The 13,266-nt window shown below is 46.3% G+C and overlaps 1 protein-coding gene across 7 annotated transcripts in view; it reads right to left on the reverse strand.

Moving 5' to 3' along the window:
* Positions 1-13,266, reverse strand: part of NR5A2 (nuclear receptor subfamily 5 group A member 2) — a 164,559-nt gene that overhangs the window by 137,715 nt on the left and 13,578 nt on the right. For 6 of the 7 annotated variants that reach the window (XM_044942631.2, XM_025285308.3, XM_006078426.4 and 3 more), the window contains 3 exons: positions 11,271-11,389; positions 9,620-9,761; positions 6,765-7,411 (listed from right to left, as the gene is read on the reverse strand). In XM_044942631.2, the coding sequence (XP_044798566.1) occupies positions 6,765-7,411; positions 9,620-9,761; positions 11,271-11,389 (908 nt within the window). Of the gene's footprint in view, positions 1-6,764; positions 7,412-9,619; positions 9,762-11,270; positions 11,390-12,103; positions 12,235-13,266 lie in introns of those variants that run through there. The other variant, XM_006078429.4, reaches the window with a different exon arrangement.

Genomic DNA, 13,266 nt, shown 5'->3' on the forward strand with positions numbered 1-13,266 from the left:
GTTAAACACAGCGCTCTGGTGTGGCAGGCTTCTCCCAGGCTCCCCACCATCCTGACAGGTAACACACAGGTTAACAGGGACAGGAAGCGCATCGGGTATGTGAACCCAGTATGAAGCCACGCTCATCGCTCCCACCAAACCCCCTGGCTTCCGCCCACTGCACGGTAACTACTAGAGTCTGATCACATGGAAACCCAGAGTCTAAGCCGAGTCTGCAGCCTGTGGACGTATCCTCACTGAATAAAGCAAATGTGATACTTTTAAGGGCTTCCCCGGTGGCTCCGTGGTAAAGAATCCACCTGCAACGCAGGAGACGCAAGTTCAATCCCTGGGTTGGGAAGATTCCCTGGAGGAGGAAATGGCAACCCACTCCAATATTCTTGCCTGGAGAATCCCACGGACAGAGGAGCCTGGCAGGCTATAGTCCACAGGGTTGAAAAAGGGTTCAACCTGACTTAGTGACTTAACAACAACAATACTTGAAAAGGAACCGAGAGGGTGGAGAATCCAGCATCTGAATCTGCCTGTGGTACTCCAGTCAGCAGTCATTTCTGCCAAAGAACAGCACGTCTACCTTAAACAGGTGCTGATGGAGGAGAGCCGATTCACCTAGCAGACAGTGACCAAAGAAGACTTCAACGGCTACAGGAAGATTCCTCAGTTAGTAAGCGACATGAGTGCAGGAACACACAAGCCTGGACAAGCACGGACAGCCAGAAAGACCCACAACCTAGCACCAGCAACCAGCCCAGAGGCTCTGTGCCAGGTCTGCCTGGAGGAGCCACAGAAGCAGACGTCTGATGCCGAAGAGCCCCGAGTCACAGAGTCAGACCTGCAGCTTCCAACCTTCCCTCCAAACTCACAGGCAGCAGAAAACTTCCATGCCCACCCCCAGTGGAAGAAAAGCCAGTTTTCCGGTTTCCTTGTAAACCTATGGAAGGTCCATTTATTTCCTTCTGATCTCTTTTTGAGAAATAGGTTTCATGGTCAGAGATGTTTTCATTTGCCTTTGAATAGAAATACTTCTCCCCTCTTTATGGGAAATCACATTAAATACTGATCATCTGCTTCCAGGAGGACCTACTTTGCATCCAAAGAAATGAAAACACAGGTAAGTAAAGTGACAGACGATAATTCTGGGGACATGATCCTGAAAGCTCAGGCAGAGGCCAAAGGGAGCAGTGGGTGCGTGTGTGCACAGCTGTGTCTGACTCTTTGTGACCCCATGGACTGCAGCCCACCAGGCTCCTCTGTCCATGGGCATCTCGAGGCTAGAACACTGGAGTGGGTTGCCCTTTCCTTCTCCAGGCAATCTTCGCGACCCAGGGATTGAACTTGCCTCTTCTGTGTTGCATCTCCTGCATTGGCAGGTGGATCCTTCACCACAGAGCCACCTGGGAGGCATTAAAGAGAGCAGGATGGCAGATATGGCAGGTAAACACACACACAGAGAAACGAAGGGCTGAGCGAGCCCACCAATGAACACGGCCTCAAACTGGGGCAAATCCAGCGAACCGCAGACTGCAGACCTGTGTTGGGTGGGAGAAGTCAACTGAGGCTCGGGAAAAGGGATCTAGGATGTTGACGATAAATAAATTAAAACTCTGCTCAAAAAGCATCCATACCAGAACAGAGAAAAAAGGGCGGCTGGCTTTCGAGAAAACTGGCTTCTGCGTGGCTGAATTCCTTTGGCACAGATTCCCTGAGCCTCTGAGCCCTATTTTCCACAGAAACGCTAGTTATGCGTTTCAGTCAGGATTAATTTAGACTTTTTTTATTCCTCCATGTACAAGAATATTCACGGAGGGGAAATTCTTCTCCATCCATTCCCAGAATCCTCGGAAGACATCTGGTCTCCTTAGACGATCAAACAGATCCTGCAGATTCATTAGCTGTTCAACAAAGTGGGAATTACTTGCCCACTGCTCTGGTGCTTGTGAGATACTCGAGACACAGACCAGAGAAAAATGAGCGAAGGAGAAAGAGCACCATCTTCTTGACTCGCGTCAACAGCACTTTCTGGGATGTTGGGCCAGGGGGTCTGGAATTCACTCTTGATTTCCAAAAACACAAGTCAAAGTCAAGAACACAGGCCACCGTAAGACAGGTGGAGCTTAAAGATTCGAAGGTGTAGTGAACGCATGCCTTGACCCCAGAAATGCTGTCAGGCTGGGGGAATTCAGGGCCATCTACCACCTGGTTACAATCCTAAGCTCCCTTCCGGACTGTTTTCACAAACACACAGAAAGGAGCCCAGGCTGATGCACCCGGCACCCAGTCGGACCCAGGACGTAACTTCCTTTACCCACTTTACAGCAGGGCAGAGCCCCACATGGCCGCCCGTCCTCCCAAGGGCGGTGGGCACGAGGGAGGCACTCAGAGGGATCTGGACCCTCCTCCAGGGCTCAGGAGTGCCAATGGGAAGACACACTTCACTCGCTGGAGGCCCCCGTAGCCTGCGAGAATTGTAGCCACTTTCCAAAGTGACTCCCTCCCTCCCAGGGACGGGTCTGGGCTCAGAGAAAATTCATCTCGCTGATTTCAGTGCTTTAGTAATTGGGCGGTAGTGATGGACTTCTGATAACCGGGACGTCTACTGTAGCTTTCCTGGGAAAGGCGTGGATTTCTGGAGTCAAAGGTTATAGGGCTTGTGTGTGTGTGTGTGTGTGCATATGTGTGTGTGTGCGCATATGCTTGCGTGTGTCCTGGCAGGGGTGCAGGGCTGTGGAGAAGCACAGCTTCTTGTAACCTGAATGGCCAGCCCCCCAGTTCTTCCCTGCGGTAGACAGCTGTATAATCTCGTTCAGGCCACAGGCCCCCTGCCTCAGCTTCTCCACATGTAAATGGAGGGGCTCGAGTCCAAGGACCCCCACCATCTCGTCCTGCTCTGGAAAGCCTGTGGTGTCCGGGCCGTGAGGATCGCTGGACGCATGGGTGCTGGCTGGACAGCTACCCCAACTAGTTCGTTCACCTTTCCCATGCCACAACTTTGGACGGAAATCAGAACTGCCCTCATACAGGAAACAAAACAGCTCACTTATATGTACTTACTCTCTTTTCCCTGGTCATCACCTAGCTCTGAAATTGCACGGTTTCGATATTGTATTTTTTTTTTTTTGCTGTTTATGTACTGTTTTTCAAGATGCACGTATGGGAGTTAAAATTTCTTCTTTCCCATTCCAATATTTTGAATGGGAACCAGAATATCATTTCTTTTGTTTTTGCACCGTGTAACTAAACAACCCACCAGATTTCCTCTGGCCCTTTTGGTTCCTTAGACAGTAAACAAATGAAACCTGCATCCCCCTCTTCTGCACGCAGAGTGTAACGTGTCCTGTGAGGCTGAGCAAGGGGCCGTTTGCAAAACTGCCCGATTATCTTATTACTTCTCCTGCAGCAAATGTGTGCTTTTCCAGGTCGGGGCTGTGGAGCTATAAGCAATCTGCTCTATAAGTATACCGCCTGATGGGTAACTTACAGTGACCTTAGCAAGAAAAAGACAAATATGAAAAAGGGGCCATCCATCTAAATCGTCCCAAACGCTATTTTAAAATCACAAGGTTTGCAGGAAGGTAGGTGGAGGATCTGGCTGCAGGTTTCCAGAGGGCCCTGGAGGCCAGGCCGGGGTGAGGGGTGGGGTCGGGGGAGGCCTTGTGCAGGAGGTGTTCCTGGCCGGGGCAGGTGGACCACGCCTGGTGGCTGGCCCATGACCCTGCCCAGGAGCAACCACTCCTGGACTGCTGGGCCTGCCTCCTTAGCAGGTCAGGAAATCAGCTCAGGGGGTCGCAACCGGGAATTTTTTTTTTATTTTAAAAGCATGAAATAAATTCGACTAAAGCAAAATAGAATAGAAAATATCAGCACGTATGGCATGGACAAAAGCATGCACTGTCTCGTGGAACTCTGGCTCAGTTGAGCATGCGTGCGTGTGTGTGCATGCGTGTGTGTGTGTGTGTGTGTGTGTGTGTTTGATACACCAGGTTCCAATGTAGAATATGTTTCTTACTGTGGGCCTTAGTTCAAAAGTTTGCAAGCCTCTGCCCTGGAGAAATACAGGGCAGCACACAATGTCTCCACGCTGGCTTCAAACGCCTTGGTCTGGTTTCCACAAAGCGACTTTATAAACAAAGGAAAAGGAATTCTTCCGAAACAAATGGTCACCTCTCAATTCTGTATTTAAACAATCCCTAAGTTATTCTGGAATTCTACTTTTAGTCCTCTGAAAAATACTTCAAGGGTAATACCTCTTTCAAAAATATAAGTCCAAGGCCAACAGAGAAGAGGGTCTAGTTGTCTTTCTCTCCTGGGGTCGCCCCCGCCTTTTACAGGAGCCAGGCCAGCATTTGCATCTGTTCCCTTCTCTTCTTTAAAGCATTTTCTCACAGAAGACTGATAAATGCCTTAAACAACAGTATAAAGGACTCAGATGGACATGAGTTTGGGTGAACTCCGGGAGTTGGTGATGGACAGGGAGGCCTGGCGTGCTGCGATTCATGGGGTCGCAAAGAGTCGAACACGACTGAGCGACTGAACTGAACTGAATGGACTCAGAGTGCTTTAATATGTCCCATTCCCCCAAATGTTCATATTTTAACGAAATATGAAATCTCATGCCCTAGAAAAGAATCTCATGCAATTTAACTACAGGGAAAGGAAAGGCGAAATTTGGAGAGCATGTTTTCCTAGCACTGTTAAAGTCCCACCTGGGGTTCTCTATACTCACTTCACAACTTTCTCTTTTTTCATGTAAATAATACATGATTTCTTTCCTCATGATTTTGTGAAACGAACTTCAGCTTTGTTTTTTTTTACGTAGATATTTATGAAATTGTCTTCGACAGGAAATATCTTGTCTTATTCAACCTTGTATCCATCTCACACCCAACGTACTGCCTGGCAAGTTTGAGGTCCTCACTTGGAAGTAATTAATTACTATTATAGAATTTTACTTCTCTATCATGCAGATGGTAATTCTGCTTTTCAACGTCAAACTAAAAAGAGTACAAAGTGCATGTTTTTTTCTTGAACATGAGTGTTAAGTAAAGCCTCCACACATTTGTCATAAAACAGTAAGAACAATTTAAAAATAGCACTGATTTACTAAGTATATAATATATGCTGGGTTCCCCGGACTAGATGCTTTGCCCATACAGTCTCGTTTATTCCTTGAAATATCTCAACAGATGTATTGTTATTCCCTACATACCTCCACCTCCCCCACAACACCACACCTGTAATTTCACAGACTAGAAAACTAAGGCTCAGAGATTGACAACCTGCCCAACAAAGACAGTTACTAAGCAGCAAGGATCTAACGCCAACTGGGTCCCTCTGCAAAGGCGAGGCTTCCGTCCTTCTGAGTTTCCCAACCTGTCAGCTGCATCTGGAACGATCATTTTCGTTTTCATTTTCCAATCCCTTACCTGTTCTCTTAAGGGACAACGTTGCGAACCCAAGGTTACCATCAGGAAAGCGATGCTTGTTGATGATAAGCACCTGATGACACCAGGGTGGTTCCACGCCAGAGGGGCTGGTCTGGCAGCCAACAGGGCACCTTGCTAGTCCCGGTGTGAACCCCACCATCGGCCCTCTGCACACGGAGGACAGGCGCCCGGGAGCAGGGCTAGACCTCACGGCCGCCCAGCGATCGCCCGGGGCCGTTCAGGTAACTCTCCTGTTTCAGATCACGGTGCCGAGGGAAGGCGGCCGTGGAAAGCCGCGTTTTCCATTTGGACGTGGTTTCCACACTCCAGCCCATCCGCATGCACACAGCTTTAGACAGAACCTTTAAATGAAAAGTCTGCTTTGTACTCTCCTCCTTGCAGAGATTTTAAAATCTCCTCCCAAAGGCTGAAGCCGCCACGGTAACAGGGAGAAACTGATTTTATAACAGATAGACTAGAAATCAAGCCCAGAGTTCAGCTCTGTCTTTAACACAGAGAATGAAACCGCTGACCACCAGGCTGCTGCTGGTGGTCCTGCAGTTACCCCACGGTCCCAAACTTCGTTACGACTTTCCCATATTAATTCAGTCTTCAGCTTCAGGAAATAAAATAATTATGCAGTTAAACAGAGATCCTTGTACAAACAAGGACTGTGTTTACAATGTACCAATCCATTAAAATCAACGACAGACACAGATTATGAGAACCAAAGCCCAGCCAAGCAGACCAGCACTCACACGGGGCCGTTCCGCAGCCAAAGGCAGTAAACATCCTATTGGAATCTGCTCCGAAAACAAAAGGTTTACCAACCTAATGTCAAGGTAAATAGGCAGGAAATACCTACTTGATAGTCTTAACCAGCGGTACCATTTGGATTCTTTAGCGTCTAAACACAACGAAACGGTGGCATTTTTTCCTTCTCAATTGGCACCATTATAATAGAGCTCCTTACTTGGTAATTCTTCAAAAGTTTACTGCGTTCTGTTTCACTGTTTCACATCGGCCTCAATGTTTCAGCCATAAACCAAGGCAGAGGGAATAAGGTAATAATAAGGGAGAGGGAATAGCACTTTTCCTGTTCAGCAAAAAAACATCCCAACTAAGTTTACCGTGTGTGACATTAAATGCCACGCCCCTAAACGGAGAGCTGCAGAAAATACAGGCGCATAGAGGGAAGCCGCGGCAGTTCTGAAGTCAAGGTCTGAAACACCGCTTTACAAGGAAGGACAGCGTGCGCGCGGCACCCAGACCCTGTGCAGCGGCACAAGCCCGGGCCGCGCGGAGGGAAGCGGAGCCTTGCGCCCGGCGGCCTGCACGTACCTTGAGCTCCCTGAAGAAGACGCTGCTGCGGGCCCACTCCACGATGGAGAAGAGCGTCTGGTCTGCCATCTTGCACATGAGCCCGAACGTGCTGAGCCGCTCGTGCTTGCTGCGGTTGGCCTGCTCCTGCTGCAGGTAGGCCATGATCTTGGCCTGCACCTGGGGCTCGTCGGGCTCACACTTGAGCAGTTCCAGGATGAGGTGGGGGATGCTGGCCGGGGAGCTGGTCTGGTAACTATCCACGTAGGAGTAGCCCATGATGGACTCCGGGGAGCTGGTGTAGGGGTCGGGGTACTCGGACTTGATGGCGCGGCTGGGAAAGTGGCTGTAGGTCTGGTACCCGGGCAGGCTGCCGTGAGGGGGCATGGCCATGCTGATGGGGGAGGTCACAAAGGGGCTCCGGTCGTAGTCTGTAGGAGGCAAGGCAGCGTGGTTCAGAGGTAGGCCTTTGGAGGCAGAGTGGATGTTCTGAATCGCAGAGGAGATGCTCAGCTCGGGGGGCATGGCTTGGATCACCTGAGACATGGCTTCCAGCTTCAGTCCGTTGGCCCGGATGAGGGCTTTCTTCTGCTGCTTCAGGGCCCTGTCCCTCTTGTACATGGGCCCGAATTTATTCCTTCCTCCGCGCATTCGGTCTGCCCTTACCGCTGTTGGTGTGGGCATGAAAAAACAAAAAAAAAGGAAGTAAGGGTATAAATAAGATGTAAGTCCTGAGCACTGTCCAGATCTCCGGATAGTTAGGCTCAAAATGGACCAGAAGTGGTCTGTGTGTGGTTATTTTCACCACAATAGCTCTCAAAGAGTCCCAAAAAAAGCCATGTCCTCTTTATTTATGAATTCTTTCCTCCAAGTGTGTTTGTCATCAAAAAAATATTTCGGCTATGTGGGGACACATTAACCCTTCGGTGGACTGAAGAGACGCCTAGTCTTTGCTACCCCTGGGGGAGGCTCTGTATTGCTAAGGACGAGGATCGGATTCTGTCCTGCCAGCGAGGCTGGGCTTCTCCTTATGGAAACGCAAACTACTCAGAGGGCGCACCCCACCCCCCCAAATCAAAGGGGCCATTACTGGATCAAATTGTGACTATTTCTCCTGAGAACAGCTTCCTCTCTCAAACTCTTTTTGGCTAATTTGCTGCAAAATTGCTAGGTACATGCTCTTCTCGGGAAACCATCCTCACCCAGACTTGATGGGTACACACCAGGTAGCCACCGGTTATTGTTTTCAATTAAGCAGAACTGGACCTAACTAAAGCAGATTCATTTCCGAAGCTGTCAAAACGGTCCACCATCACAATACCGGGTGGTGTCCGGGGACACGTCTAGCAATATCCGTAGTGGGTCTCTGCTAGCTCATAGTGACCACTGGCAATTAGACCAGACACAGCGACCTCTGACAGCTTGTGACATGGTGAAATTGCTGGAGGTTAAGTTCTGGAGCTTTTTATCTTCGGATTAGTACAGCATTAAAAATTTATTGTCAATGCTGGGCACCCAGAATACCACACAAGATAATAAAGAGTTTTTCATCTGGATGATATTTATTGAATATTCGACTGTTTGTTCTCACTGTGAGCAAAGTATGAACACATGCCACAAGTGACTTCCTATTAAGAAAGCACACTTTTTAAGGTAGAGAAAAGCAACCTTTTCCTTTTTCTTTTTTAATCAACGATCACAACGTTTAATTTTTAACATTTTATCTTCCGAGTCTCATACTATCATAAGCATCTACCACACTGTTTTGCTGTTTGGAAAATAATAAAGTGATTGGTAATGAAGGAACTGACAAGCAGTTACATCCTTTCTCAATCTCATCACAGTCCCCGGATAACCCACGAGGCTACTTCTATTGGGAAGGAATCTATTAGCAATTTCTGCAGAGTATTTGAAATTTTTTGAGTATTTCCATCAAGTCTGAGTGCCATGCAACAGAAAAGCCCCAAAGACAACTAATCTGTGTCTCACTGATCAAAAGGAATGGGCCCCCGCATCCGGCACATCTCTGGGGTCTGTATCCCTTCTTAGTACTTTATTTACAGTATATGCAATCTGTGGAAAGTCAGTGGGTCAGAGACCGAAAACCAGCAACACACCATAACATCCATGAACTACAGGTTATTTATAGCAGTCACATATTAACTTTACTTCCTCCAGTCTGTACAGCATAAGCGCAGATCCTCCTTTTTCAACACAAAGCTTAATGTGGCTTTGGGGCAGCCGCTCTCTTGTTCTCGTCAAACCACTGCTACCGATATGACAGTTCATTAATTTTCATGTTTCCTGATTCTCAAAAAAATTTTTTTTTAATTTTGCAGGCTCAGTCATCATCTTAAAAAAATTGTGCTTTCCTACACAATCAAAAATGATACTCTCCATGAGAAAAATCTCTTTATAATTAAAGGTTTTACCTCTTATTCAGGAATCATGAAACTAATAGTAACAATGAAGACAAGTTAACCTATTTAAAAAGATTAAAATCAAACTTTTTTACTAGGGCATCCTGATCTGAAACCTGTAAAGGACTTTAAAAAATATTTTGGCAAATTATTTTTACTTGTTCTCAGCTGAATCACATTGGTCTTGCTTTCATCTACCCTATGAAATGCATCTGCTTCTCAAACTAAAAACTGAGGGGGGAGGCAAAACGCCATGTTAAACCTTTTTTTCTGGTAGATTTCTCCAGCCTTCAAATGAGACTCAGACTATATTGCTGACAAAACACAAAAAGATATTATTGTCAATAGTGTTAAAAGACTAAGAGAACACTGCTACCGTGTTATAAGTGCAATGTTGTTTTAGATCCTATGTCCTTGGAGAATTTGAACAGGCAGCAGTCTTTAGAAAAAACTTACCTTCTAGCTTCATTCCAACACTTAGACATTTTTGAAATCGACAGTAAGGACAACGCTTTCTCTGTGTTTTGTCAATTTGGCAGTTCTGGTTTTCTATACACGTGTACCTTTTATTATTTTGGACTGTTCGCTTAAAAAAGCCCTATAAGAGAAAACAGTAAGACATATTATAAAACTAACACCCGTCTCTTCTATTGTTTCACTTTAAGGAAATCACCAGTAAATCTTTTCATTGCACCGTTTTGAGTCCTTATGTGGTTCTGTGGCTTGTTTCACGTTTTAACAAGATCAACCCTTCAAAACCAGGCTATGGTGGAGATTTTTCTGACAGAGTTATTCTTCACAGGAATCACATCAAATCTTGGAGAGCTTTGTCTACACACAGTTTTATCTCAACATTCAGGGGAAAATACATGCTATATTGATCAGTAGTTTTTGTTTTTTTTTTCTTATTAACCTTCATGTTCCAGACAAGGCACTTTTAGAGAGCTGAATTATTTTTACGTAGTCTGATATAATTTTGGTGGCAAACTACAGTAAAATACCAATAGAAAAAATGAAATAACAAAACACTTCAGATGTTTTATAAACGTCAGGACTAAGGAGTTAAAAGCAAAAGCATTTAAAGAATAAAATGGAAAAATGTGGAAAATGTTCATAATTCCATTGGAATACATGAAGTTGGGGAACTGCAAAGAAAAAGGTGAAACTGATGAGGGAAAAAAGCATGTAGAGCAGAGAACTGGGTTTTAGCAGAGTGTATGCCTTCTTTATATTTCACCCAAAAGAATTAATCAGAAATAAAATCTGTAGCTTTATAACACAGTAACTGCTTGGATGGTATATTCTTTGTTTGCCCTACTGACCACAAAGTGAAACCATCTTACTTTGTTATAAAAAACGAGAAGAGATTTTCTTGGCAGTGGTTTAGTAATTGTACTGAGTTTTCTACTTTTAAAAATGTTGAAAAATAAGGAGTATTAAATTTACTGAGAATATATGAAAAAAGTCTGAAATAAATCCTTACTGTATAGTTGATGTTATTAGTAATAATATAGTACATCTCACATATTAAAAACTCTTGCATTTAAATAAGTCACCATATACTTAAAACTACTCATATTATAAACTTAAGATCTGGTTTCTTTCTGATATAAATTCCAAAAGTCTTAAAAATTATTTTTAGAATAAATCAGGATGAAATCATGCAGTTGGGAATTTAGACTTTTATATCTGTGGATAAAAAATGTTTGGATGTGTAGCACAGAATACTCTGAAGTTAAAATGTATTTGGGAAATACTTTGTCATGTTGGCTCTCAAGAACAACGATGCTTTAAATATATATAAGTCAAGCAAAATCAATATTCTGGACTGTTAGAAATAGAAGCCTTTCTACAGCTACATCACTTTCCTGCAATAAACTATTTTAAAGTCGTGATACTGGCAAAGTTTTCTAAACAGCATAAATTTCTTTGCTTTGGGGATTAAATCAGACACATATTTCTAAGAATCATCTCACTAAGACTCACTCTTTCCCTCTCTCATTTTTGAGTCCAAAAAAGACAGCCTACATTTAGCTTGAAGAAGTGGTCCAGTGGTTTATTTTGGTTTTGAACATTACATTTCTCAGGTAGCAACGTAGAAGCACACCTTGCAGCTTTCACAGGTGAGGAGCCCATAATGGTACCCAGACACTTTGTCTCCGCACACCGGACAGAGCTCCTCAAGATCTTCATCATAGGAGTAATTCACCATTTTAAACGGGGACACTGAAACAAGAAGAGGGATGCACACATCTGATTAACTTACTAGGTAGGTTTCAATCCTGCAAAAGGAAGCGGTTTGGTGACTGGAGGGCAGACATCACCAGGTAAAACAGAAAATAAAAATGTCTTACAGGTGTACCGCAGAGTTATTTTTACAGTCAAAGCAAAACCTCTTTTGGCATCAATGAGTAAGCACTTCACATTATTTTAATTTAAAAATAATTCTAAATTCTTTTGTTAAACATTCTTAAGCTGACCACTGTTGAACACAAGTCTCTTAACTCTGCAAAGAAACATCCAGAAAAGAAACACGAACTGCATAAAGTAACAACTTAGAATTCCTTTTAAATCGCCTTGCTGATAAGTTCCAAAACGTCACCTTTTCCTAAGGAAGAGAAAGCAGCACACGGCGTCATCCTCGCACGGGAACCGGGTTTGCCCAAAGTTCACCGAGCCTTAAGGGCGTCTGGGTGAAAGCAACGCCCAACCTCCACCGGGAACGGGGAGCCCCGGACACTTTGTCCGCAGCACTGTTCCAGCCACAGCCCGAGGCTCCCAGCGTTCAGAGCTGTTAGATTAATCCAAACACCCAGTTACGTACTGGTTGGGCTTTGATCTCTGCACTTTTGAAAATCTACTGTAAAAATTACTAGAAAAAGGGGAGGGAGCACGGACGGAAAGGGAAAGGAAAAAAGAAGGGAAGCAAAAGATACACACGAGAGTTTGGTTTCGTCGCGAAGTACTGAAGTCCTTTAATGAACTTCACATGTTTCCGATCATCACTGCAAAATATAAACACCTCGAGCTCCCCTGTTAAACAGAAATCAGGCGGCAGCTTCGCGCGGCTCCCTGCAGGGATCGGGTAACCGTCCAGCTCCGGACGCAGTCCGGGGAAGGCGTCTTCGCAGCTCCAAGACCGAGAAAAACTGCGCGGGAGGGGCGGAGGCCGGGAGACCCAGGTAATACCTGATCCGGCCCCTCCCGGAGACTCGGTCCACGCCGGGGGAGCCTCGCAGCGCGGGCCACGGGCCGGGGAAGGCGGGGGACGCCGAGGGCAGGTCCGCGCGGCCCGGCCGCGGCCCGAAGCCTCCGGGCACCTCCCGCGAACCCCAGGGCGCACTTGCCTCTCGCCCCTTGCTCAACTTGGGTCTACACACAGGCGCACAAAAGCCCCAGTCAAGTTTGTTTTAAGGTAATCAGTGGCATTTTCAGGGGGCGGGGCTGGGGGAACTGAGAGCCGGCAGGAGTTTCCTCTGATTTGTTTACCGAAAAGGAAAGGGAGAAACAGGCCCCCCCCCACCCATCCCCAAAGTGCCAGGACACTCCAGCACCACTGTGGCCTCCTGGCCAAAGAGTTCTGATTTTTTTTTTTAATACAGTTCTGTTTTCTTTACGGATTCTGGGGGCCTCTGGAAAGGGCCTTTAGGGTGGGAGTTACCTAGCCGCGCTTCTCGACTGACTCCCCTACCGGCAGCCTCTCCCGAGACATGGAGTTCTGGGTTGGGGCGTAGATCGGGATGAGTTACCGGAGTTTAGGGAAGGGGGATCCCAGGAAAAGATGGGAAAAGCCGAGGCAGGCGTCTGAGCTCCGAGAAATGGAAATAGAGACACAGAGCGCAGTCCTCTCGCGAGGGCCAAGGGAGGTCCCCGCTCGCGTTTGGGGAGCCTGGGGGTTTGGCTGAGGCTTCCAGAAGTTTGTTCATAGCCTCACCCTCCTGAAAGGTCGTGACTGTTGTCTCCAGGCGTGTTTTCGGACAGGGTAAAAAGTGTACTTTCCCAAGTGTGTGCCTTTCGCCTTTCTCCTTCCCCCTTTCTCCAGCAAAGTAAACTCTTCACTTAGCCCCAGAGAGGTGCGGAGAGGTAGGGGACCCGGTGCGCAC

Source organism: Bubalus bubalis, chromosome 5 (assembly GCF_019923935.1).
Source record: "Bubalus bubalis isolate 160015118507 breed Murrah chromosome 5, NDDB_SH_1, whole genome shotgun sequence".
NCBI lineage: Eukaryota > Metazoa > Chordata > Mammalia > Artiodactyla > Bovidae > Bubalus > Bubalus bubalis.